The 27,337-nt window shown below is 44.7% G+C and overlaps 1 protein-coding gene across 1 annotated transcript in view; it reads right to left on the bottom strand.

Annotated features, from left to right (window-relative positions):
• shisa9a (shisa family member 9a) overlaps nucleotides 1-25,901 on the bottom strand; it is a 40,537-nt gene extending 14,636 nt beyond the window's left edge. Inside the window, exons 1-2 of the mRNA XM_076093256.1 lie at nucleotides 25,387-25,901; nucleotides 24,540-24,646 (exon numbers count right to left, since the gene is read on the bottom strand). Of these exons, the coding sequence (XP_075949371.1) occupies nucleotides 24,540-24,646; nucleotides 25,387-25,901 (622 nt within the window). The remainder of the gene's footprint in view (nucleotides 1-24,539; nucleotides 24,647-25,386) is intronic.
• Between the last annotated feature and the right edge of the window lie 1,436 nt (nucleotides 25,902-27,337).

Here is a 27,337-nt window from a genome sequence, read left to right on the forward strand (position 1 = left end):
AGTGACTGCCCGGTTTCACTCACTGCCACTGGAATATTTCCCCAAGATTAGGGCTGCAGCGAACTACAAAGAAAGGGAAATAAATTGGATCCAGTTGGGAATCAGTTTGACAAGCAGTGGCAATTACGAGCCCATTGTGTTTTTTAGGTATTGGGTCAAACAAAATGGAAGCTTAAGACAAAACTTTGATCCCTAATCAAACGTTTCTCATTTCAGCCACAAATTTAGGACAAACTGCTCTTGGGTCTCCCTCAGTGCCTTTTAAATTATATTAAACTTCCCCATTCATTTCAATGAGGCTGTATTGTCAGCAAAAACGTGCACGCACAAATACATTGGTGGAACATTTTAGCGGGCCCCATGTAGTGTAATATGTATGAGGTAAAGTAAACATTTGGTCAATGTATATCAAGTTAAATTTAGACTCTGGGGAAGCAATACCAGATAGGATATCAAGGCCCACGCAGTTGTTAAGCCATGTGTAGCCAAGTTCTCCATTGAAAACGACGGCTGTTTCATGCCTTATTTCATGCCTTTCATGCCTTCAGGCCAGAGTCTGCTGTGAAAGGTTTAGGTCATCGCACAAAATTGAAAAAGCAATATTTGCCACTAGCCGAGGGGTCACTTTCAATGAATGCCATTTCAGTTTTGAGAAAAATCAGCAGAAACGCCCTTTAAAGAACAGTTTTTATCGTACTTTCCTACTGAAGTAAACCCTACTTGAGCCCATCTGTCCTGATACACCCGGTTTCTATAGGCAGGTGTTTCTCCATCTCACAGCTGCATGAATGGCTGCTAGAAGACTTCCAAAGGTCAGTTCCTAGGATTTACCTCAGACCCTCTGTGAGCTTGACAAGATGGACGTCTGGCTTTGCAAGATTACTGCTCAGTGTTATAGATTTATCATTTGTCCATTTCTTGGTAAGCCGTGCTCACAACACTGGCAACTTGTAAAAGTACATTGTAAAAGCGGCTGTAAATTGGCTGAATCATTGCTGTGTTATATCACTGACGGGAGGAAACCGGGAATTAATTTTTATGAAGTCGTTGCAGGGTAGTGCTTAATCATGCGTTTGGTTTGAATATGTGCCATCGTTTGAACCTTTTTTTTTTTTTTTTTCGCATTAAAGAAAGAGACATTTGCATGAATTCGCCCTGCAGGGCGAAGGCGCGGAAATGTCAGGATTACTGTAAGTGTGACCGCACTGATGAGACAGCGTGTGGATGATGAGCTTATGACCGCCAGGTAGCAGACAGTACAGTCAGCAATGCACGACGGGAGTGTGCACCACATGGCCGCTGCGGAGGCCGAGTCACACGGTGCCGAAAACACAGGACGATTTCAAAGCCTTTCTCGTGGGAAGAGCAGACATCCAGCGTGGAATCCTCCCGAGGCACACATGTGGTATCTGTGCGTTTCTCATGTCCCAGACAAGAATGTATTCTGTTCCGCTACACACACCGAAGGGGTGGAACTCGGGTCGACAACACATTCATCTGTGTCCCTTGATGTGTGCTGTGTAGTTGTGTGTGTGCAAGAGAAAAACGAAGAGGGAAAAAACATAAGAGGGGCATCAAAAGAAGGCCAGCGCACATGTATGTAGGAGTGCTTCTATCTCATGCTTGGCCTGACTCTCATCGCTACTGGCTGCACAGTGTAATTTCCCTGCTTGTTTGATTCGCCGCTAAAAAATTGTAAGCAGCTGACTCATCTATTATTCCCTCTTTCTCCTCGCTCTCGCGAATGGATAAACCCTCTTCTTTTCTTCAGCCGCAAAACTGCCTCTCTTGTCATTACTCAACCCTCTCCATCTCTCCCTCTTGTCATGGCAACAGTATTCTCTCGTGTAGTATTTGCTCCGCAGCACACGGCGAGTTCGCATTGTCCCGCAGTCACCCGCGCCCACATATCAACAGGCAGGCCGGCTGTACTGTACTGAAAAAGTCATTGTTATGCAACCTATGTTATGCCGCCTGCTGCTCCGTCGGTCTGCCTGTTCATCTCCCTCCACTTATTCTTCACGTGTCTGCTTGCCTCCTCGGCGCTCCTTCTGGGTCACATCCACGACGGCTTTTGTCAGGCATTTGTCAAAAAAAAGCATGTTTTATTGAAAGACTTGCTCAAGTTTGATTAAAAAAAAAGGCATTTTTATGAGTCATCCTTTTTGGTATAACCGAGCATAGCATTTTGACATTGAAAAGATGTCGACACAAAAGTCTGCGCCGACAATGGAGACCTGTGTAAATACAGCCTCAAAATGAAAGACAAGATGTGTGAAGTTGTCCAAAGCTGCTGCCTGTAATGTTTTGTGGAACTGGGAGCAACAGTAAGCATCTTTCTCATGTTAGCTGTTGCCCAAGAAACGCATCCTGCGAACCACAAACAAGGCATTCTCGAATGTGTGAAGCTGTCTGTATTTATGATGTAGCTTTGAGAGCTCTTGCCTCGTCTAAATCACTCACACTTATGTGACAGCGTGCACACATCCCATGAGTAGGAGTGTGTGGGGTCCTCTCTGTTTCTCTGCATATGCATATTTAGTCACACTGGAAATGGTAAGCAGGTTATGTGCGAGACTGTGTGAGGCGGGAGTCGAGAGCTTCCTCTTTATCCCCCCCCCCCCCACGTCTGTTTACAGCACATAAGAAGCACGGGATCTGTCTTGACCTCATCCTTTGGGCCCGTTTGAAGTGCAAAGAGCTCACAGATAGTAACTATTTGACACTGATGCTTACTGCCTGAAAGAAAGCCAACTTTAGGAGAGCCAAACTGCATCCAGCTTTTAGAGGTGCTTCAAAAGTCTGAGTGGCTTACTTTAGAGTAGGGATTCCCAATGATGGGTAGTTGTACTGTCGGGGGTAATTCTGCAGCTGCCAGTGGGTAGGTGGAAAGATTAGTTTAGATATTACACCTGAACAGCACAAGTTCCAACACAAAATAATTTACAAAAACCAGTTAGCAAGCAAGCAGAGAAGTCGAAACAGTAATCTAAAAGTAATGAATAAACAGCTGCAAAGGATAACTTTTGGATAAATGGTGAAATACTTAGCTAATAAGTAACAGATAAGGAGTTTAAATAGCTCAAATGGACACATGGTTAGCTAAAAGTAATGGATAATTGGTTAAAATGGTTAACTAAAAGTTATAAATAGGCTAAATGGTTTATTAAACATCTAGTATGAATTAAAACGTTTCTAAGCCATAAACAGTGACAGTTCATCCGTATGAAAGAAATACTGTATCAATATCCACTTTTAAATAGTTCATAGTGTTAGATAACATCCAGTGCACACAACCATTAACATCCATGAATAACATGTATCATGTAGCGCAGCCTAAAGGCTGCTGAATGGCATTCAGTGCACAACACTGTCTGTCTTCTCCAAAGCAATGTGTCAGAGCCTAAGCTTTATGTACCGTATATGGCCCATGTTTTCCAAACATTGTTCATCTCATTATCATCGCCATATGCTGCTAGCATTGTCTTCGCTCATTAGTGCATCGGCACACTCCCATTAAGGAAGAGATAGTGAGAGGGAGCTTAGCACCGGGGGGAGGCATTGTGTCGTGAAATGCTTGAGAGATGCAGAGAAATGGGCCAAAGGGAAATATGTGCAGCCAACTCTATTCCAAAAGCGATCACATATCTCTGAGCAATTCCCACGAGGGCTGACCATTAAACAGATAGGAGTGTGATGCAGAGAAACCCTATTATTGAAAAGTCTGTCGTGGAAAATGGCGGCGGGAGATGATAGGAGAGAGAATAGCTTATCTACCCTTAATTGTTCCTCTCTGAGCCATTGAAAACACAATGACTTCCGTTGCACGCTTTTATGATTAGAGCCTTCCGTCATACCTTCCTCATTTTGAAGTGCTGTCGATTTCTATTGCTTCTCGCTTTTTTTTCTCCCTCCTATTCACAGAGGACCCTTTGCAACAGGATTCAACAACCATTTCCTTCTTGTGTTGTCTTGTCACAGGACAATGCATTGACTCTCACAAGACATTGTTAAAGTCCAATAGAAAGATATCACTCTCTCTATAAAGACCTCAGTTCAAGCATATTGGGGTTTTAAAAGTTATGAGTCAAAACAATGCTGATAATGACCATTACTGTGCCTTGAGCTGCTTCCTTTGAACATATTTCATCATTTTCCTTTCGCACTGCTTCTGACACACACTGTGTACAGTTACCTTCGATTATTATCTGTATCCAACAACCCCTAAAGCGTCGCAGATGGGGTCATCCATTTGTAACGGCGTCATAATGTGTCATTGCATCTGACTTCACACTCGTATTTAAACGGAAAAATAATCTACCTCGTGGCATCCACACTGTACGAGTGGATGGAAACAACTCACGCTTGAAGGGCGTTCGCGCAAACAAAATGCCAAATAACACCTCCGGATAAAAGAGACCTGTTTATCTGACGCTTAAAAGCATAAGTTCTCTGTGCTGCGGAGTGCTGACAGATGTGTGGGAGAACACCAGGTAGAAAACAGAATGTGCAAAATGTTGCTTGGAAAGAAAAGCTGCTGAATTCTGTCTAATGACTGCAATTAAATATCAACAAGAAATCCCACTACATTGGCATCGTCTCTCGTTGTGTAGAGTATGACTGTTGAATAAGCTTTAATTAATAGATTACTAGCATGACAGATAACTAATAGTAATATATAGTATTATTATAACTGTGATGCTGCAATGACCAATTAGGAGCAACGCTCAGAAAGTAATCATCCTCGAGGGAATAATTGATTACTTTATTTCACACCAGTTACCAGAATTATCGGGTATTTGCCGATACCAATTCCCGATCCAATACTATTGCTTGCTTTTTCTAAAATTCAAAAACTGTGTACTGCACTCAGTGGACCTTGAGTGGAATCATTTTATGTCAAGTTACTGGAAAAACTGTAATATAATGTATGTAACCGATTGGTTGAATGACAAAGAAACTGTATTTAATATGGATTAGTCGAACCTGGCCAAACCCCGATCCGCTTAATAAGGTAAGAATCGAAAACAATACTGATCTGGCATATCGGGTCGCTAGTAAGATCTAATTTACAGTCTGTGTGACATTGGACAATTAGTGATGCACCGATTTGATTTCGCTGGACTTTACTTAGAGGGTCGGGTATCGGCCCTGATGTGACCGATCCACACTGAATACAGTTTCTTTGTCTATCTCATTATAAAACAACGTGTGTTCACTATCCGTTACATTTATTACGTCATGGTGGACTGTTAAGTATTTTTGATGCCACAGCAATCCCACGTGTTCATTTACATAAAGATGATCCCAATGAGCTCCGTGAAGTGAGGTATGCAGATTTTGAAGTCGGGGACGAAGACAGCTCTGATACCTGATCGGTACTTGGTTTTCGGCAGATGCCGTGAGAAAACGTTGGACTAGTTTATGACCAAGAGTGGCGGGACATTTAATCTCCCCTCACCACATTATTTTCATTTCGGCCATGTGGTTCTCCACACACTCACCAGACCCCAATAAGGTGTCAAAGGATTTCCTTGTTTTGGTACTTTTGTAAGTGCCTCGGGTAGTCTTCTCCGGCGGCTACAGACTGGGTGTTTCTTGACGAGGCTCATCCGTCACCAGGCCACAGAGAGTGAGACAGACAGACAGACAGTGGAAACTGAGAAATAAATACCTGCTCCACTAAAGCACATGATTGACAAAGAGGAGCCCTTATTCATCATGATAATGAAGCACCACTCAAAGCAACAGAGCATCCGCAATAACATCTGGGCCTATTGTTTTTCCTCAATGATCTTCTGTCTCTCTCGCAGAGAAATGTTCAATTTTTAAGTTATGGGCTGATTAGGAATGGTTGCCGGGAAAAGGGGACAAAGTGTCCTTTATGTTTGTCTAACTTTTTCTTTCTTCAAAGTGTCTGTTTTTCAAGAGCTTGTTTCTGAGTTTGGCAGGATGCTACCACTGCAGCGCGACCTTGACTTACTGGGCTATACCGTTTCCCCTCATCACTCAGTGTTATGAGTCAGCAGTGGGGCTGCCGTTCCATCAACTGAGGGCAACATGCTGCTACAGACAAAAAGCGAGACAGACATACAGAGGGAGGGAGGCAGTGAGAGATTGTGATGATAATGATGTGTGTCTCCACGGGGGGTGCTGACACATATCAGCAGGGCCGACCCAGATACCACCGGAGAGAGACAGGCAGGACACTGCTTTCTGATGGTTGCTTCTGAGAGCCTGTCAGGTAGTTATGGTATGTATGATGACAAAAGTAAAGCAGTATATATGGGAGTCAAACTGAGGCCATACGATATTAAGAGGCTGCTCTAATTTGTTTTTGTGAAAAGGCCATTAAACAGTATTGTGCATAAAATAAATGTACTTGAATTTGAGCGGTCACTTGGTCCGCACTAAAATATCTCATCAATCAGTCATGGTTCCCAGATGATAAACCCTATGACTATGGCGATCCCCGGACTTTTCCCAACTGTTAAATGGCTTGTAATGAAATTTGGTACCTTTCTACTAATGAGATTTGTTTCATCCAGTGACATCATCAGGTCAACATGTCCCTTTGTCCAATAGAGAATGCAGAATGAGTCCTAAAACCAAGAAATGAGTCAGCTTGTGTTTGCCACAGAGTCATTGTGGGCATCAGGCCATGCTGATGTTTCAATTTTTATTTACTTTACACCTGCAATAGGTAATGTCAGTGTCTGGATTTAAATAGAGGTCACACTGATATAATCCAGCAGCCTCGATTATACCAAAGCAGACGTGCTGAAGGGAGGATTCTGATAGCTGATATCGTTTAATTATACGTAGCCTCAGAATTCATTCCCCTGCAGTCTGTGACCCACAGTCTGCTTCTCTGGCTCCGCTGAAGAGAAGCTTTATGTTTAAAAGCTTTAGTCTGCTACACCTGGCCCTTGGGCCGAATCCCTGGCAGGTTTAAGTGTTGGAGCACAGCTGTGAGGGGCTTTTCTTGGCTTGCTAAGACAAGACAGGGCAGTCGGCAGATTTCCCATCCTCATCCCTCAGCAGCCAGCCAGCCAGCCAGCCAGCCGGCAGCTGGAGGAGAAATGTATGACAATAATTGTCTCATTCAGTCAAATCCAGGAGTTAAACGCGAGCAATAACAGCCTAAGCAGTTCCCACAGCATCTGAACAATCTTATCAATCCTAGACTGCAACTAACTGACTTTGTTTTGTTTAAAGAACAAAGAAAGGAGTTTCTAAGTGTATGTCTATCGATCCGCAGTACAAATAACCCCTTGTTACATACGTTCTAGAATTAGCTCGAAGCACAACAGGTCCATAACATGATGCTTTATCAGCATCTACGGACGTAATTTGTTTTCGCTTGCAGACTCATGACTTCATGACAAGTTTCCTCAAGAACAAAATTCAAAACACAATCCTTTCCCCTCTCTTTGTTCTCTCTCTTTGTTCTCTGAAATGTCTTTGTGTGTGTCTGTCTGTCTGTCTGTCTGTCTGTCTGTCTGTCTGTCTGTCTGTCCATGACTAATCTTACTGCTGAGTTTATGAACCAACTATTTTTTTGTGCTCATTTACAAGTGTATGCTCAAGGACCTCTTGTGGTTGTTGTGATTGACACTTTTTGAAAGCATACAGTATATTATTGACTGTTTCATAGTACAATTGACTGCTGACTCCTCACTACTCTTAACCAGCCGTAAATGTATCGCTTAGCAAACAACAAACTGAACCAGGCCCTGACTACAACGGAGCGTGTTTTCTTATCTCGCTTTTGCTGGCGATTGGAGTCTCATGACGTGTTTAGACTACAAGCTAGTAGCTAACGGGGCTAAAACAGCCAACAGACCTAGCGGCGAATAAAACACAACAAACCGCAGGACTGTTTCTGTTCAGAAGAAGGTTTACTAATGGGGACAAAGACTACCGAGGGGCCAGATTGAGAAGCTTGGTGTTCGGTCTAATCTCTCCTCTCCCTCTCTGCCTTTGCGTTGCTGCCACATGCCTGTCTGATACCAGCACATGGTAAGCAGCACGCTCTTATCCGTGTGTTATTTGTGTACCTGTTTATCCATCTTTTCTTTCTCTCTGTGCCTCCCCTTCTCACTCAATCCCCTGCCTCCTCAGTCCATCTGTTTTCAGAAGGATCCTGAGTATTTATCTGTCTCTCTGCAGAGGGAGCATGTCAGCGCACTTTCACTGCATTGTGCATTCAAACAAGTAGACAGGGGGGGGCCGATACCCTCCCCCCCCTGCTTTCGTCCAGCTCATGAAAGATGGAGAAATTTGAGGGGAGACGAATAATCTTGCAGGAACCTCAGAGTGGCCCTGAGGGATCTCCGCACTCAGAGCGACAGATTAGCCTCGCGATTGAATCCCACACTCTACCGCAGGACCTGTCTATTCATCCACAAACGATGCCTCGGTGACGTTCTATTATTAGCAATATAAACTAAACGTGGCGCTTATTGATGGCACGCGCTGCAGGAATCGACTCAAGCGAGACATCCATACTCCCTTGAAGTGTTAGGGTTGCCAGTGGGGGAAGAAGAGAAAAAAAGAAGAGGGTAGAGGAAAAAGTAGGTTACTGAAGAAAGACCGTCTGCCTCGCTCCATTTGTAATCGGGAGAACACAAGCACTGGCAGGGTGCAAAGTGTGCAGTGTGCGAGTGTGCTCCATTCTGTTTTGTGTGTCTAGATGCGCCTGTGTGTCCGTGACAGTGGCTAATAGAATTGCACAAAGAACAACAGAAACGGTAGCATATATTGATGCATGCGAGTATACGAACTGTATGACTGCGGGTGCATATTCTCACATGGGCGTTTGCCCCCATTGTCCATCTGTGCGGTTTGGAGCTGCTTTCCCTGTGAATGCATTTGTTTTTTTGTCCATGTGCCCTTGTTGGTATGTGGCAGCATTCATGTGACATCTGTTGCACAATGCATCATACTCTGAAAACCAGGCCCACCGGAGGGGAAAACAACCGGATGCCACAATATGTAACCAAGGGCTGAAACGCTAACAAAATGCCTGTAGGTAGCTAAAAAACTTTTTTTATTTTCAGCATGTCAAAAGATTATTTTAGCACCCTATGTCTACTGGGGGTGCTGTTGATAACTAAAAGGATGATGGGACGGGACAAGTTACAGTAGATGTTAGCGAGCTAATGTTAGCAGTTTACCGTAGTAAGCTAAGGCACTTGTTAACATAATAGCTAACTTCATAGCTTTCTGATGTATCCACATTCCACTAAAACATAAGTTGCATAAAACTGTCATTTGGACAAAGTGCTTGCTGCAGGCATACTGAGTGTCAGAATCCCACCGTTTTCCCATTCTTCCACATCTTATCGCCTGTATCTTCAGTCTTTTGATTCGGCAGCTTATAAAACATACTTCTGCGTTCTTTACCGTGTTGGCAGTGCGTCGCACCAACTTTTTCTGTTGTTTGCTTGCAAACCAAAGTGACGAGGAGGCACCTTCTCGCAATACAAATTCAGCGGAGAGTGATGAATTGTTTTCCCCTCCGTTGTGGGACGAGACTCTGTCCCAACGGTCCCGCAGAGTGCCAGTGTAACTGTCGGCTCTTCTCCTGCACCGCTTCATGTCTTGGCAACTGTGAGTGTGAGGGAAGCAGTGCGAGCGGGAACCCCCGAGCTCTTCTGCTTAAGAATTCTGCAGAACGGGGAGGCAGGCGAGATATGGCTTCCTTGCGACAGCATCGGGGGGGGGGGGGGGGGGGGGGGTAAGAAGTGGGTCATAACATAAGGAAATCCCCATATGGACGACCCCCACACCCTACCCCGCTGGGGCACTGCTTGCACTGCCAGTAGCCCACTAACAACTAACCCAGAGCCCAGAGCGAGAAGCCTGCAGGGTGCCATTTTATGAGGAGACTTCTCTGCTTTGACACAGACAGTACATTCCAACAAGTCGTATATCACATGACCAGCATTTTTTGCATCAGTTAGCATTAGCTATGGCATTTAAATCAGTTGGTGTAACAGAATTTTGGAATAGTTTTAAGTGAGACATGATTGTTGTTGATTGGCCTGCAGAGAATGGTTTGAGCAAAAAACTACAGATCACAGATCAGCTTGTGTGTGAGTCAAAGGGGTGAAAGGAGAATGTCAAGAATCCTGTAAAACAGGACAAGCCAAAACCAGGTGAATCAGATCCAAACTCGCGGTCATCTCTGATCAGTGTACCAAAACAATGCTGCTTGCCGATGTTGTTTGCAGAGAACGAGAAGCGTGTCATGCTGACCTGTTCTTTGGTGTCAACACTACAGGTTTGAAAAGGATGCCGTATCTGATTATTGTTGCTAACCAGGTTTAGTCTTCTTTGCTCCAGTTTAGTCCCACTTGGACGGATCCCTTCGGCATGATAACCCACCGTGGAACAACACTCGTCGGGTCACAGAGGGGGTCCAGGAGAGATCTCCCGCTCTAGCTTCAGTGGCATGCACAGGCAGGTATCTACCAAATCCAGCATCTTTGTTGAAACATCCATTTCTAAATGGTATAACCAACGTATTACATGCACCCCATGACCAAATGATCCAATGATGATTTCACATGATGTCATCCTCGAGAGGCCAAATGAGATGCAATGCTCTTGTTTTCACATTCGGCTTCCACTTCTTCTTTTTGCAGGCTGACATACACATATCTTCGTCTAGTATAAACTCTGAGCTCTGATAGCTGAAAACTTGTTGTTCAGACCACAAGAGAGGTCATTGTGACAAAATCAAAAAAAAGACCTTAGTCTGGAGAATCACAGTTAAAAAAAATTGCCAAGGATCCAACACAGAAACACACACATTTGTAGGCATAATTACTGTACGTACATGGTGTCTCTGTGACATTATGTTTTTCTCTCTCTTCTGTTTTTTCCTTTGCATGCACGCACACACACACACACACACCAAACACATGCTCACACACACTTCTGCACCCGCCGCCTCATACTCATGTCTTCCCAAATGAACAAAATCTAAACTGGTTAATTATGAGATTCATCGCTGTTAGCACCTGTTGGGTAATTAATGCCAATCACTGCCTTCTGGGGAGGAAAATTATCCTCCATAAAACACTGTTTAGCTAGCATCCCTCTCCGTTTCTCCCTCTCCTCTCGTGCTTCCTCCCCTCTCGTGCTTCCTCCTTCCTTTCCCTCTTCCATGCTCATTACCTCCGACAACCTGTGTGCCCTGTGCCTGCTGTTAGCAAATCATCCCGGAAAATAAATAAGCACCGCTATAAACAAATGCTGCAGCGCTGGCCGCGCTCGTGGAGTTAGCGGTCTTGGAGTACCATCAACCACAGATTGGCAGACAGTGTAGGTGTGTGGACTTGGCGATGGAGAAACCTGAGATGTCAGTCGGCAATCAGAACACAATAAATAATTCAGGGCCGAGCTAATGCTGGGGATGGTAATGGTGGTTCTGGCCAGAGTGGCGGTTGGCAAAGCAGGGCTCGTGCTGCAGCGTCATGATTGCATTTTGATATTCAAACCAATAGCATTCTATAAAATGTTAAGACGTGTTGCAAATTTAATCAGAAGTCAACCACTTGACATGAAAACCTTCACTCCGGGGTTGCTGCAGCTGTAGTGTGGGAGCCAGCGAAGGCATACTTCAGCATGTGTTTGATTTTCTTTTCAAAACTGATATTGCCACACGTCCGGCAGGTTGCAGATGTGCACCGTAAACATGTGTCTCTGAAGATAATGATGATAATCTTCTTCGCAAACACTGGCACATATGAAAGCTGCAAACTGTGCTAATGCTGGGAAAAAGCACTGTTACCATTAGCGCAAACACGTCATCAACAAACAGATGATCACTTTGGCGGCCTACGTTGCGCCGTACTCTGCACTGCCTTGTTTGCAGCGATTGTGGATTGTGCTGTGGTGATGGATGGCACAGGGAGATTGCTTTACAACACATGAGCTTCTATAGTATTGCTAAATTGCAGAAGGAGGGAAAGTCAAAGAGTTATGAAGTATGATAGTAACTTGAGAAAACGGTATCAATGACATGACATGTGCCACTCGAAATTCAGAGTAGTTTTTTGAAAACAGTGGGTCCTTGATTTCGACAACAACAGCGTCTCATTGCTGGTCTCTTCCATCATCTATTTTTCAGGCTTAAATGACAGCTGTCCCTGGCAGATTTCATCCGCTGTTGCGAGCTAGCTAATTGAGCTAACATTAGCTCCGTAAGCTGTTTGAAAATGTTGCATCCGGCTGACTTTTTAGGATGAGGACCAATCAATGTGTCCGGCGAACGTGGCGCTATCTTTGGTCATTTTTGGTTACAGGCTGCTATAAATGTAAATGTTAGAGAAACAACAACAGCGGATTGTAAAAAATACCGTCCTTGTCGAGACACGTGAAGCGGGCCATGCGACATACTGTTGAGAGAGTCTCTGCTCCAAGGCTGTGTTTTTTTAGTTATTAGCGACAAATGTCAATGAGATTTGTAATGTGGTTTTCCAGAACAGAACCTGGAAGATCAGGTAAGAGCTTAAAAAAAAGTCACCACCCTCCAAACTGTTTCAATGCAGTGCACACTGCCAACATGGGGAGAAATCTATAGCTTCACCTCTTGACAATCGCTATTTGAGGGGTTGGGGGGTCAGTGTTTTACAATAGTTATATGAAGGCATGACATTTCATTTAACAAAGATATATTGATGTTGTAAAATGGTAAATGCTGTTTGTAGCTAATCAAGCTATTCAACTGAATTCCTAAACTACACAGGGCTGCACGGAGACTCCAGCTCGACTGAAGTAAACTGAAGAGTAAAGTAGCTTGTTTTCACATTCACAAAATAACCGTGTGGAATGAATTATAATTTAGCAAGGAACCTGGAGATAGATGTTGTGGGTCAGGGGAGGCAGTCATACATTAATCCAATCTGTTGTGCAGGCATGGCTGCGTGGAATGAATTATACATCATTTATAGCTTCTAACTCTTCATCTCGGAGCAGAGCCTTGTGGAACAATGTACACAATAAGAGAGGAGGAGACAATGAGAATGCCACATTTAGGCCAACCTACTGTACAAAAGCACACGCATATTCATAAAAAAAAGCCTTGAATGCAAGCATGCACATGAACATACATAACTGGATAGGCAGAACCCGGAGTTGTAGACGAGAAGATTTGAATTTATGTTTAAGCTCAGGTAAAAAATATTAGGATTTGAGAGTTTTGAGACCAGACATGTTATAAGCCACCACTTGCTAGATCATTTTAACCACTTTATTTGGAGGAACAACCAAAATACTATATACTAACTGTACACAGTATACTTCTATGGTAGTTATCTTAATACTGTTTTTGAAGATTGGACATCACTCAACATGACACAATAGTTGCATTGTAAAAAAACGCCAATCAAACTTTGTCTTTAGAATGCCACTGCAGATTAAACTTCACAAAAAGACAGCTAAAATGTTTCTCAAACAATGTCATTGTTTTTTGGTGTTCCTAAGGTTGTTTCATCCCCATCTGTAATTTTGTTGTTGTTATTTTTAACAGCTTCGAGCAGCTCTTCAATTTCCTTTTGTGCATTGATGGAAAGAAGTGTAAGTTAACAACACACTTTTTAAGTATGCATACTGACTATATTTGTCACTAACAAACTACATAGTGGATAATGTGGATCTGGGACACCTTTGTTTTTTTCTTTTAAATAAGTTAAGTCAACCAGGGAGTTTGTTTGTATCCTGATCTGTGATTCTGTTGCCATATTCCCGGGTCATTTATCTTGGTTAGTATAATGTTATTATTACCATAAAGAATAAAAGCCAAAGCTATGCAAACAAGACCTCGGCCGTAATAGAGCAAAAATACCCTATAAACAAGCCATTAGAAAACTGTCCTTGCAAGAACCCCAAATGGCTTCCAAAGAGTGTGGCATTGGGGTGTGAATGAGGATCCCGCTGAACAGGTGGCACCTTGTAATATGAATGTGTGTGTGAATGGGTGAATGTTGGCAAGTAGTGTACAGCGCTTTGAGTGGTCTGAAGACTGCTATACGAATGCAAGTCCATTTACCATTTTCCAGTTTCTTACGAGCATGTTTGTACCAATTACCTGTACATACACACAATTCATACACATTTGTGCAACATACAATGTTCTGTATCTGCTCCGAAACCCCATTGTTCAAATCCTCTCATTGTCTCCCAGCAAAAAAACAAATCAATGTCTCTCATCTTCTACCCGTAAACTATGCAAGACTGATAGACCTGACGCATTCACATCAATACTGGTTGTTCACACTTCACATGTAACAGGCCCGCCGATGCTACAGAAAATGGAGACTTTGTACACAAAGGAGCTTTTGACCAATTCAGGAATTAATTAATGCCAAAGCACTGAAGCCCACAACAGTGGAATGCTGCCATTGTGAGCTTGAAGGCGAAACGCAACGGGGAGCTCTGTCCGAATCCTATCTGCTCTGTGTCCTCCCAACTTATCTTAACTTACTATATCAGGAGAGGTCTGAAGGATGGATGGTCTCAGCATAGATCTCCTCACTCAATCTTTCGCCCAAACACTCTCAGCCTGCCGTCCGCTTTTCTTTTTCAACAATCTCTCTCCTCTCATCTCTCTACCCGTCTCGTTTTTTTTCTGTTCCCTTACTTTATTTCTGTACTCAGTCCCTATCTTTCAGACTTGGCATGTACGACTACTCTCCGGCAAGCTCCGTATATCAGAATAGGAGGGGGGGAAAAGACACTTTCAGATCCCCTCCGCTTCCATTTCCCAGGATTCCTGAGGGGGGCTGATTCAATCGCTGCCTGCTGGTGAGGTTGACAGTGACATCTAAAGGTACTTCTCCCACTGGATGCCTGTCTCTTCTGCTCCTCTAGAATTACTATTCTTCTACTAGCTGCAGCAATCCCTGCAATTGCCATCTCTCTAAAGTGAAAAAAGTACCTTTCTTGTGTGATTGGAGATGTTTATCATATGTGCAAAGTCATGCAGATTTGTATGATTATAGGCTAGACACTTAAAGGAAGTATTGAATCTGCATGCAGGTGCTCTACACACAATAATAGAGCTGCAAAAAAAAAAAAGCTGCATAATCACAGGCAGAGTACTGTGTATTATATATTACCGGGCATCCATCCTATATTAATGTCCTCTTTGATTTTCCAATAAGGTAAAGCCCTTTGGGATTTCGAATCTCATTAAGTTGCTTTGTGCACAGACACAGTGGCATGCTGCTTCCTGTGATCTGATGAGGAGATACTGAAAGGGAGCATTTTGCATATATGCATGATGCCGAACACAGTGGCCATTGAAAGGGCAGGAATGCATTTCAAAGTTCCATATTGAGTCAACGGGTTCACCAAACCACAAAGAGTGTGCTTTTGGCAGGAAAGGGTTTTGACTTTTTTCCCGTATTTGGAACATACTAACCATAAAGAGGACAGGCAGATTATACTGCAGGAGTTTGAGAAGTTTATTTGGATGTTTCAATGATAGGAATAACTTCTGGGAAATATCATTATTTGCTTTCTTGCCGAGAGTTAGATGAGCAGATAGATACCACTCTCGTGTCTTTACGATCTCAGAAATAAAGGTGCTTACTAGAACTATATGGGGCTCTCCAGATTGTCCTCATAGCAGAACCCTTTTTGGTTCTCAGCTGGAACCCTTTCAGAGGCTCCTACCTAGAACCCAACATAAAGGGTTATCCTTTGAGCCATCTGTAAAAGGTTCCACCGATTACCTCCTATGAGAGGTTCTACAGAGAACCTTTCTATGCTAGGATCATATAAGCTGCCTTACTGGATGCTATGTTCACATTAGGAGCAACAAAACGGCCAGGTGCGTTTGGAAAACAAAACACATGATTGTGTTATATGATATTATGATGGATTATGATGTTTTATTTTCCAGAAGGAGAGGATTCTGGGTAGAACCTCAGCCCTTCAGGAACAACCCTTTTGGAGCTCTTTGCCAAGAGCTGTTGACTTTCTTGTCTGTGCCTTGAGGTTGCCAGGCGACCACTCGCTGTTTCCTCTTTATTTCCGGTCTCAGCCAACCACCTCCTTATTGTGGTGTCATATGTAACATCCCACAGTCATTAAACTGTCAGCAAGAAAGCAAATGAGCGTATTTTGTAACATGTCAGGCTATTCCTTAAATCATAGGTCACAGCTATCTTCCTGCCTTCCAAAAGGAGCATGCTACAAGCTTTCAAAGCCACCTTTCATACTCAAAACCTATATAGGCTTTTGGTGGATCAGTCCTTTAAAAGATTTCGAAGCCAGAATTGAAAGTCACACTGATGATGTATTCAATGAGTGTGTTCTCCTTGACTTCCTCCTTGTACACGGAGGTGGTTCTAGCTGTGTGAAGCTTCCACTATCAGTGTCAGGTTATATGTGGGCAAGATAAATAGAAACAGCATGACCTTTCCTGAAGGAAAAGCTCCTGAAACAAAAACAAAACAGTTGATCTCTTGGTTTAAATCCTCTCAGGAAGGAGATTTGCTGTTCAATTGTAGACTCACTCCCAATGTCACAGCACAAAATATATGCCGTGTAGCAACCTGAACATGTTTATCGGTGCCTTCTAAACCTGTTGCGTACTTATACTGTAAATGGCTGCAGAAAGAAACACACCTCTGCTTCTCTCTGGGGGAAAATGGTGAGAATGTCATCGAGAATCCGCAACAACAACAGCACCAGGAGTTGAAAGAAGAACACACTCTGTAACCAACCACTGCCATAAGGGGCAAGAGACGCCAAGAGAAAAAGGCACCAGAAGCCGAGGGGGAGCTGAGAGCAGGGCGATTGCCGCACTCAGAAGGGTGGAAAACAAAACTCCTTCTTTGTTTTTTTTTCGTGAGTCGTTCCAGGCTGGTAATTTGCAGGCAGGCAGACAGGCACAAGATCTGTCAGAGCGAGAGCCCAGCATCGTGACGCATTTCGCCCAGCCACATGTCCCCTATCCATGGGCCAGTGCCCAGCAGGATGGGGGGCGGTGTGGGCGGGGGGAGGGAAGGGGGGGGGGGGGGGGGGGGGCTGTAAGCCTGTCCATGAGCTTGTGTGTTCCAGTGTTTGCGTGCGTCCATATGTAGGTGCGAGGATGGGAGGGCGAGCGGCGGGGAAGGCTGCCAATGTGTCCCTACCTCCTCGGGGCAGGGTGGTGAGCGAGCCAGGCCATACTGAAGCCCGCAGGCCAAAAGAGAGAGAAAGAGGTGGAGTTGGTGATGTGTGTGTGTGTGTGTGGGGAGGGGGGGGGGGGGGGCATGGATGGTGCGCGGGGGGGGGTTCGCAAATGTGGCCCCAGCATGAGCTTTCCCTGCCTGTGACTTAACATCGCTGGTGGCATCATTCAGCTTGCCAAGCAAATCTGCTGCCTACCCCCGGGCCGTGTGAAACACAGGCCTGGAGAATATAAGTGTGTGTGTATATGGAGGTTGAACACGTGTGGGTGCCTTTTGGTGTCCATATACATGTGCGTGTGTGCACTTGTGTGCATAAGGAGGATAAAGAGGCCTCAGCACCTTAGGGACATGGGAAGTCATCTATTGCTTTTGCCAATTCATCCTAAACAGACTGTTCTCTTTCGAAGCCAAGACTTTCAAAATGCACACACATGGAGATGTGACTGGCCGACATACAGCTTCGCTCCTATAATACTGGAGGTGTAATGACGTGTACTGTACTCCAGTGTTCCCCCAACCGGATCAGCCCTGTCTGATGAACTCAAGTACCTCTTCATTGATCCAAACGGATTTTAAACTGGATGCTGTTTAACACTATTGACTTTACAAAAGGGAACATTTTTACAATGTCCTTTCAGAAAATGGTACTTTCAGTATTTAGATGGTTTAAGCTAAGTGCTTAAACCATTCACCCATTCATTTTAACTACCGGTAGGTCTTTTTTTTTTTATGAAACACTGGAAAAAAAGTTTTCGTTTGATTGAAAATGAATTGATCAAAGTAAGAATTGATAATTAATTGGCTATCAAAGTAGACGTTTGTTGCCGCCCTAATTTGTAGCAAACCATTTTAAACATAAACTGTATCCATGTTATCCAGGATATCTATTTTAACTATTTAACATTTCAACCATTTATCCATTACTTTTAGATAACTATTACAGCTGTTTATCTTTTACTTTTAGCTGTTATTTCACCATCTGTTACTTTCAGGTAACATCCCTTTTAGATAACTAACCGTGTATCAATTACTTACTAATCGACTTGCTCGATAACTAGTTTTCACGCACTCTCAATCGCAACCCTTGATGTTCAGGTATTACAGAAGGCTGTATGAGCATTAGCATGTGGATATACACTATACTTTATATAGTTTAATTCAAATCATGACTTTAATTTGTTGCGCTACTACACAATCTTTCCATGTACTCCCCGGCAACTGCAAAGATACCCCCTGGGATGCAAGCACCCCTGGTTGGGATTGGAATCACTAGCAAACCCCATGAGAGGGGGGCTTCCACTGTGAATACCATCAGAACACCGTTGGGAAGTGGCAGGAATGTATAAACTATTACTGTCAGCACGACAGAAGATTAGAGCTCTATTTTCCTTTTATAGGAGGAAAAGTGTGTTGTAATAGCAGCAGATTACAGCGGATTCCACACAGCGTAACACAGCTACACGTTAGGGGGGGCCTAAATAGATTTACAATGCTTCGACTCAGCTCGCTTCAACGTATGTCTGACAGACACGGAGCTCGTTTTTTGCTGAAAGGGACACAAGCGTTTCCACAATAACTCCCCTCCTGCAATGACAGAGGATGCATGCTTCGAGCCAAGTGCCTCTTGAAATTTAAACACAAACAAAACCCTCGACTTAAATACTGCTTAGACCTATCTTCCTTCATAATTACTTTTTTTTTTGTAAATCCATATTCATACAGAAAATAATCTTAATATTTGCGAAAGGCTTGACTCATTCATTTGAATAGTCGATTAAGGACAGTCAGTGTAGCAGTTAATTAGAAACCAGTGGTGATAACCACCTGTTCAAACATACAGATGGGAAGTCTGTCTGCTTATCCCATGACTGCCTGCGAGTGCTCCGTCATTACGGATAGCCAAATGTAAATGAGTCTGAAAGCGATGAAGATAGATGGATGGAACGCTGCTCATCCCACTCAGGGTTTCACCCAAGCACAGCACAGGTTATGTGCATATGTACACGCATGTATGATGAGCACGTCAGTGAACATAGACTCGAGCGCACGCACACACACACACACGCACACACACACACACACAGTCGAAGACGTAATTACCTGTCAAATGCAAGATGTGACTTCCTGGCAGTAAATGAAGTGATTAATATTTGTGAGGAGGGTGCGGGGGGGGGTTTGGCTGATTATATGTTAAGATATTCCCTGTCCGTATTGCTTCTTTTATTACTGCACCACAATGACAAGATGGCAAATTACACGCCGGTTGATGCAAAACACTAAGGACCGAACAGGACGGGCGACACGCATTAGGCCGGCGCTCTCTGCCCGTCAAAAAAACTCTTTCGATTTCTTTAAATGTCCACAAAATGAGTGCTTGTTCCAATTTACATTGCCTTCCACAAAGAATGCTTTGTCGTGGTGAGCGTGATGCAGCTAGGGGTCGCCGAGTTTTTCTGTTTTTCTCTTCACATTTTTCAGAAATCATTTTGTTTCCGCTCTCCGTTCCAGTCCTCCAGGCCCAGTCTCCCTCCCCAGGCTACGTTGACACCTCCCTGGCCTGAACTGAGTGGATGTCTGTCATTGGTCGACGCCTGCCAGCTGTGCGGTCCAAGAGCCCTAATAAACAGGAATCTAATGGGGTCCCTGGGCGGCTGAGGGAGCCTCACATTAAAATGTGAGAGAGGGTGCAGGAATGAGGCCCCTGAGAGGAGGAGGAGGAGGAGACTCTTCTGAGGATCTGAGGCCGTGACTTAATGACTTTGTTTCCCTTGTTGCTCACTGTAGCCTGATTTGCACCGTTAGTGTATTTTTATAGTAGGAACAACAGCTGTGTGGTACGAAATAACAAGATGATTTGTCAGGAGCGACGAGCTGTTCAGACAAACTAAATGGTGAATTGTGCCAAAGAGTGCAGGCAAGTATATTATGTGGGGCTAAAGTTACAATATGTGAATTGACATTTTATTGTCTTTTAGTTTAGCATGTTTGTCTCTAATGGCCATTTGCCAGGGCATCCGTTTCTCAAGAGCTAACGTCACTTTCCTAATGTATTTGGTTGCAATTTTGAAAGTTATAGTCCATATCGACAACATAATAAGCAAAACGTCTTTTGGGGCATGTTTGTCGTGATTGACGGGTATCTCAGAGGAAAACTCTCGATCCGGGTGGTTGTGGCTTGCTTGCATGCATCGCCTGAAGTCTCTACCTTGTTGCCCAAATAGGTATTTTTTGGGTATCAACTGTCAAGATGGCAGCAAGACATCACGCCTATGTCCATCTACGCAAAGGTTCACACAAAGAATCCAGCAACAAATGTATTGGCCATATTCATACACGCACTTTAAGGAAAAGTTCACTAGAACTGTAAACATGACAAACTGTGGTTTTATAGGAGCTTATGTGCCTTGTGTGGGTTGCATCCAGCTAAGAAACAATTCAGCACATAACCCCCCGTTAAACCACAACGTTTTGTTTTTTACGGGGCATAAGCCCCTGGTTCCAGTCTTTATGCTAAGCTATGCTAACCATTTTACATTTACTAGACAGTGATGAGAGTGGTATCAATCTTCTCGGGTAACTCTGGACAAGAAAGTGAATGACACTATGCCTTTTAGTGTATGTCTGAAAATGGCCAGTAAATTTGGTACGAGTGTCTGAGCGACTTTTGGTGCGTGCGTTCAGACTTTATTTTGTAAATAGGCGGAGTGAACGGTAAGAAAATGGAAATGTAAGAAATGGAATAAAAAAGATCAACCTTTTCCTGAATGGTCGGGATGAAAGAAAACTTAGCAGTAGACGCAGCAGAAACTGTCGCGGACAAACACGGGGGTGTGGAACCTCGGCTTCGTCTGCTTTTCCTTCCTGTTCGAACACGAGGACAGAAGCTGAGCTATAAAACGTAGCTGTTGCCGGAGCGACGCCTCCCAGATAACTACCTCCAGCCTTGTCATTTGCTTTCTCTCGCGCGGCCTCCCTTCGCTTGTCTCTACGGCCTGCACAGCGGTGTGTGTGGGTTCACTGGCCAGAGCTCCTCTTTCCGCTCTGACACTCTGCAATCAGATGTGACACACTGAGGGCTCAGATGACAGCTGGGATGACAAGGTCACACAGTCACCTACTTTTAACGAAGGATATGCACAGCTCCTTTTGACAGGCCTGCACAGGGCACATGCAGACACCCTCGCTCACACACACACACACATACACACACACATGTACACACAGTCACAAGGCAGAGCAGGAGTATTGTGCAGACGTGGGCCTTTCCTCGTGCCTGTGCAATCTCAGAAGCAATTACCTATTAAAATTTCATCCTTTCCATCTCAGAATGTTTAGGCAAAGACTATAACTGCTGGGGAGGTAATTAAGCCTGCAAATGGTGATTTGAGTTGTGAATACAGAGTACTGTGTGTGTGTGTGTGTGTGTTTTACAATTCAATTCCACCACTGACTTCTTTATTAGATTATACAGTGAGTGTGGTAACAAAGAGATTAGCTTCTGCTGCTCGTCAGTTACACTTAAGAGACTCTCTGGTGCCTTAAACTGTAGCGAAAGTCACCCTGAACTCAGCGCTCGACTCAAGATATTTGTCAGACTTTTTTTTTTTCCGCGCAGCAATCCAAACAAGGAGCACAGCTTTACAGACAGATGCAGAGACAAAGCCCCCGTCCTTCAGAGTTTGAGAAAGTGCAACCCTCAGTCTGGGCGTTGCCTCTGAGATCTCTTGACTCTTCACACTGCGCTGTTTTCCCTTCTCCTTCCACCGTCCTCCCCTCTTCCTCCCTTAACCCTCCCTTCTTTGGCTCCTCGGCTCTCTTTGATGCTGGAAAGCGAAGAGACGCAGGATTCTTCTGCCTTTTTAACGATTTAAACAAAGTCTCTGGGTTTGGAGGAGACATGAAAGTGCTGCCAGCTGGCCCCACCTGGGGATTGATGGTTCTGCTGGCTGGTTCTATTGGTTCGCGTATAGCAACCAAAGTGTCCGTTCTTAATGTGCAGTCGTTTGCGGAGGGCCCCCTCCTGGATATGCACAGGGGCCCACAACATAAGGAACACAAGCCCTGGGTTTTTGTATTACTAATTGATGTTATCTCACTTGTGGTGTACGTGTGATAATGATTACGAATGTTAGAGACGCAGCAAAGGGCGCATTGGGAATACGGGTCTGCTTGTTTTTCTCTACCTCTGTTGACAAATGTGCTGATTTAAGTGCTTGAGGGGGAAACCATATAAATGATAAAGCGGCTGGGGACATCAGCGATTCCTTTACAGACAAACAGCACTCTGTGACTGACAGCTAATCGGAATTGTTTTCCCCTCCTACATAAGCAGCCGGGACCTGCCTGACCAGATTCATTGATGCCAGTAATAGGACAATCTAGCCGTAAACTCTAATCGATATGTATTTAGTACTAAAAATGTATTTTCCAGCACAATCCTGCACTGTAGCTGGACAAACTCTCTTTGTGCACACATACGGGGGCCCCTTTGAACCCAAGCACTCGTCTTTACATCCGCCTCCCTCTCCTTCCCTTCCTTCCCCGTCTGTGGCGCACATTCACAGCGGCTCTCTCAATGAAAAATCGCCTTGCCCTTTTCAGTCTATTTATCTTCTGTTAATCACTTAAAACAAGAATAACACGGTCATATCCAGCGAATCCATATCTAATTCCTCTCCCCTCAGCCTGCCCCCAGTGATGAATCGTCCTCCTAGGGCCGGCGGAGGCACCCGTAAACCGATCAGGCGGCTGTAAGAGAGGATCCCGCCAGATCACGGAGGTTAATAACATTCCACATGATTACCCACAACCCCAGAGGATTAGAAGGGCCAAGGGGAGCAGGTTCCACGTTGCAAATAATAATCACTATCTCACAGCAGTGTTGGTGCCGGCCACTCAGCTGAAAGGCCGCCACGCTATCTCATCACTCTGGTGAGGAAGAAGAAAGAAAAAAAAAAAAAGACTCCAGTGGACCCCAACACCTGCTGAAAGGTTTTTTTCATCTCTTTTCATGGCACCACTGTTGTGAGACTGAGACCCCCCCCACCCTGAAACTAAAACCATTTTAATGAATGCAACCTTTTCCACGAGATGTGCTCTCATCATGATGTTGATGGTGTCTGTGGGCGTAGTGCTTCATGCTGAGTAGGGTTATGTCACCTTGTTGTTAGCCCGGGGAGCTGCTGCTGTAGGATTACATATTTATCTCATTCTCGCAAAGAAAAGTAGTTTATAATCACTATTGCCACATTATTTGCATTGTTAACTTGCAAAAATGATCTCATCCGACTGGCACATCTTTTCACTTTTCCTAAATCTAGGACTTTAAAACTCTACACCATGTTAAAATGACCGGGTCAAATTGTCGTTTTTGACATGTGATTTCGACTGAAATCTCTACAGCAGTCAGATGGTATTTCACAGAAAGACAATCCTCTAACGGCGCAGTTGCTATTTATCTCGAACAAATTCATCTCAGATCTGCTTTTTGTTTTGGCACAATAAATATGATGCAACTTTTAGAAGATTTGAATGCTGTGTGTGCTGACTTCATTCCATGTGTTTATGATGCAGATGTATGCTCGGGTCTGCACATATTTGAGCGTGTGTGTGTGTGTGTGTTTTTGTGTGGATTCATCTGTTTGATCTTCGGTGTTAAAACACAAAGAAGCTCGGTACTGTAGCAGCCCACGGGACGCAACAGAAATAGATGGCATTCATACGCTCTCTATTCTACCACCACCATCCTTCAAACCCCCCCCCCCCCCCCCCCCCCCCCCCCCCCACACACACACACACGCAAAACACACATCCATCACCACCACTTACTTCCTCACCGACTCACACACACACTCCCACTTCAATTTTTCTCTCTCTCTCATTATATCATGTGGGCATGAACCAAAATAAAACGGTGAATAACGGTTGGATTTGAAAAGCTGCAGAAAAATGCAGGCAGAGATTCTCTCTCTAGCGCGTTGTGAAATGGATATCAGGCCGGTGCGAGATAAGACAAAACCCCACTGCTGTCATTTGAAACAAAATAGGAACACGCCTGCAGGGATGTGTGTGTACTGTATATTTGAGGATTTTTTTGAGTGCGCACCATCAGTGTGAAACATGAGCGTGGTTTTGAAACAATTGAGCCCAGCTGTGTTGAGTGACTCTTCCCGTCCTTACATCATTCCAGATGACTTCATGAAGGCCTCGGACACCAACATGGACACAGCTTCTTTTTTTTGCTGACACACACACACTCCCCACCCACACATATGCCGCCCCAAACAGTTCACAAAACCCAGTAAAGAGCTGTCCAGACAACAACAACAAATAAAAACCACTCACGGAGGTTTGTGGCCCTGGAAACATAGTGCTGCGAATGCATCCCAAGGGCCTCCTCCCCGCGATACTGCTCACCTGGACACCCGCCCTGCAGCACGTTGGCGACGACCCTGTCAGACAGGAGAGAGAGACAGAGAGGCGGTGAGGGACGAGGGACGCAGACATGAGGAACTGTGCATAACAAGGGCTAATTTCATTATTCAGCTGGGCTGCACAGAATCTTTTTTTTATGAAACTGTGATTTACAAAAAATAAATGAAAAAATTAGATTCCCCGTGATGAATGGGAATGTCTCTGCAGCACATACACTCCTGCCTATTAAATGACACCGTGAAGGTGTGGGAAAGTGTTTTCACTTATCTATAATCATACACAATGGAGCATACGCATGCCGCCTTTACGCTAGTGAGAAAACCGCCCCCGCCTGATGAGAAAAGAGTAGCTCACGTAATGTCATTCTGTACCACAGCAGATGATAGACCAGAGTGGAGAGAGCATGTAGTATCCACTTTTTTTTCTCCAACCCCCCCCCCCCCCCCCCCCCCCCCCCCCCCCCCCACCCACCCACACACATAAAGAATCTGAAAACAGGAGATGACATGAGATGCTCTGGTTGCCATGCCAACCGCAGCCTGTGTGAGAGACATTATATGCCTGATGCATTATTTGATAATTGATTCCTTATTATGCACTTCTGATGTGCACATCAGGGGCAGATGAGGATATGAACGAGACGTTGCGCGCTCCGCATCTCTGCGTGCGTAGGCTACTACTGCAAGTCTCTTTGTAAACAAGCGCACTGAGAGAAGCAGGCAGACAGATGGCGCGCGCGCGAGAGGGAGAGACTTACCTGGACATGTTCTCTCTCTGAGGCCGGTGCGCCTTCTCCAGCCCCAATTTGGTGAAAATCCCCACGAGAGCCATGATGGCCACTACTCCACATATGATGTAAACAATTAAGTTCGTCTTGTCTTTGGTGCTGTCGATTATCTTGTTAATTTTTTTGTAGGGCGTCTGTCCGGTCTTCATCCACACCGGAGTGTCATAATTTTTACAGGTGCTCTGGTCCAGCCGCGAGTGCTTGTAGGAGCAGCAGAAGCGGAAGCCACAGGTGCCGCAGCAGTACAGATAATTGCCCGTCTTGCAGATGAACGGCGGGTCCCACTGGCCCATCACGTCGAAGTAACCCCGACACCTGTCCTCCGTGTGCGGGGTCTCCTCGGACACGCTCTCCTCCTCCCTGGAGCCGTTGGAGGTGGCGATCATGACGAATCCCCCGAGCAGCCCCGGCTCCCCGTCAGCCTTGCACACGAGAGCCATAACTTTGAGCAACAAGAAGCCGAGGAGAAAGTATTTCCCTCTCATCGTGCTTCCTCCGCCGGTCAACTTCACGCAGACACGAAAATACTTGGGGAGAGGGGAAAGGGCGCGCGGTCATGATATGCTGAAAAGTCCAGAAACACACATCCAAATAGCAACGCACCGTCATCCGCGCCGACGAACATCTTTATTAACATATCATCATCCAAAAGAAAGAAAAGCGCAGAATAAAAAACAGTCTCCGTGGAATGAACTTGGCTTAATCTAACTAAAAGCGCTCCGACGCGGGTTATCTGCTGCGCGTCCGTACGTCTTTCACAGAGGCATTTGCAGGCGCAGATCTGGCGTTTTCAGGAGTGCATCACTTTGCATATCCATCGGGTGCGCTCTTACGCGGAGGAGTAGGCAGAGACACAAGCCGCGCAGAGGACGGGAGCGCAGTGAGCGAATAGAAGAGGCGAGGGTGGGAGAGTCTGGTGCGCAAAAGGAGAGGAGGAGGAGAACATGGGGAGGGAGTGAGACTGCGAGGGCTGAGGAGAGAGAGAGAGACACACACACATAGAGAGAGAGAGAGAGAGAGAGAGAGAGAGATAGAGAGAGAGAGAGAGAGAGAAAGAGGGGGGGAGACTTTATTGTTAAATAGTATTATGATAAAAGCCCCGGATTACGCACTATACGGTTTTGCCCTCGAGGAAAGGCGTGGGAGCACCCCTCCCCCCCTTTTCCCACTTTATTAATTTTCCATTGCCATTGTTTTCACAAGTAGTGTGCTGCAATAGGCAGTGGCTGACATAGCTTCTAAATCAGGGCTTTTATTTTGAAAAAGAGCCCTTCAGCAAAGATGTGGCCCCATGTAATTTCCACTAGATGCCTGGGGACTTTCTGGAAAAGGGTAAGGGGTTTGGTAATGGTAAATCCTCAAAACAACGATCGTAGTACGGATTTCTTTTTTCAGATGAAAAAGTGAAGAACCTCATTCCCAAATGGTGTCCGATTGGAAAACGTCTCTCCCATTAATAGTATTTCATACATGTATGCTTTTTAGCAAACACAATATACCTTAGACGTATCCCGAACTTTTCTTTTGCTTATATATATAAACAAAAAACACTTTGCATAGAATTTAGTGGATATCTCGAGTACTTCAAGTGCAGTGTCAAACAAGTCCAGAGAGAGAGAGAGACAGAGACAGAGACAGAGAGAGAGAGAGAGAGAGAGAGAGAGAGAGAGAGAGAGACAGAGACAGAGAGAGAGAGAGAGAGAGAGATCGAAAGAGAGCCGCGAGAGATGAGCTGAAGGGCATCATGTCCCTCCTGCAAAACATATTTGTATTAACCTGTAACTAAAGTGGTCTTGGTTCATTTAGCCGTTAAAAAGCAGACCTCTATGGGACCTCCAGGGTCTGTCTGGATGTATTGGAAGCAAGCAAAACCGACAATTATCTTTCATTCAAATGCTGAAAATATTAAAGCAACCAGAAT

Source organism: Anarhichas minor, unplaced genomic scaffold (genome assembly GCF_050575085.1).
Source record: "Anarhichas minor isolate MPS153535 unplaced genomic scaffold, ASM5057508v1 ptg000017l, whole genome shotgun sequence".
NCBI lineage: Eukaryota > Metazoa > Chordata > Actinopteri > Perciformes > Anarhichadidae > Anarhichas > Anarhichas minor.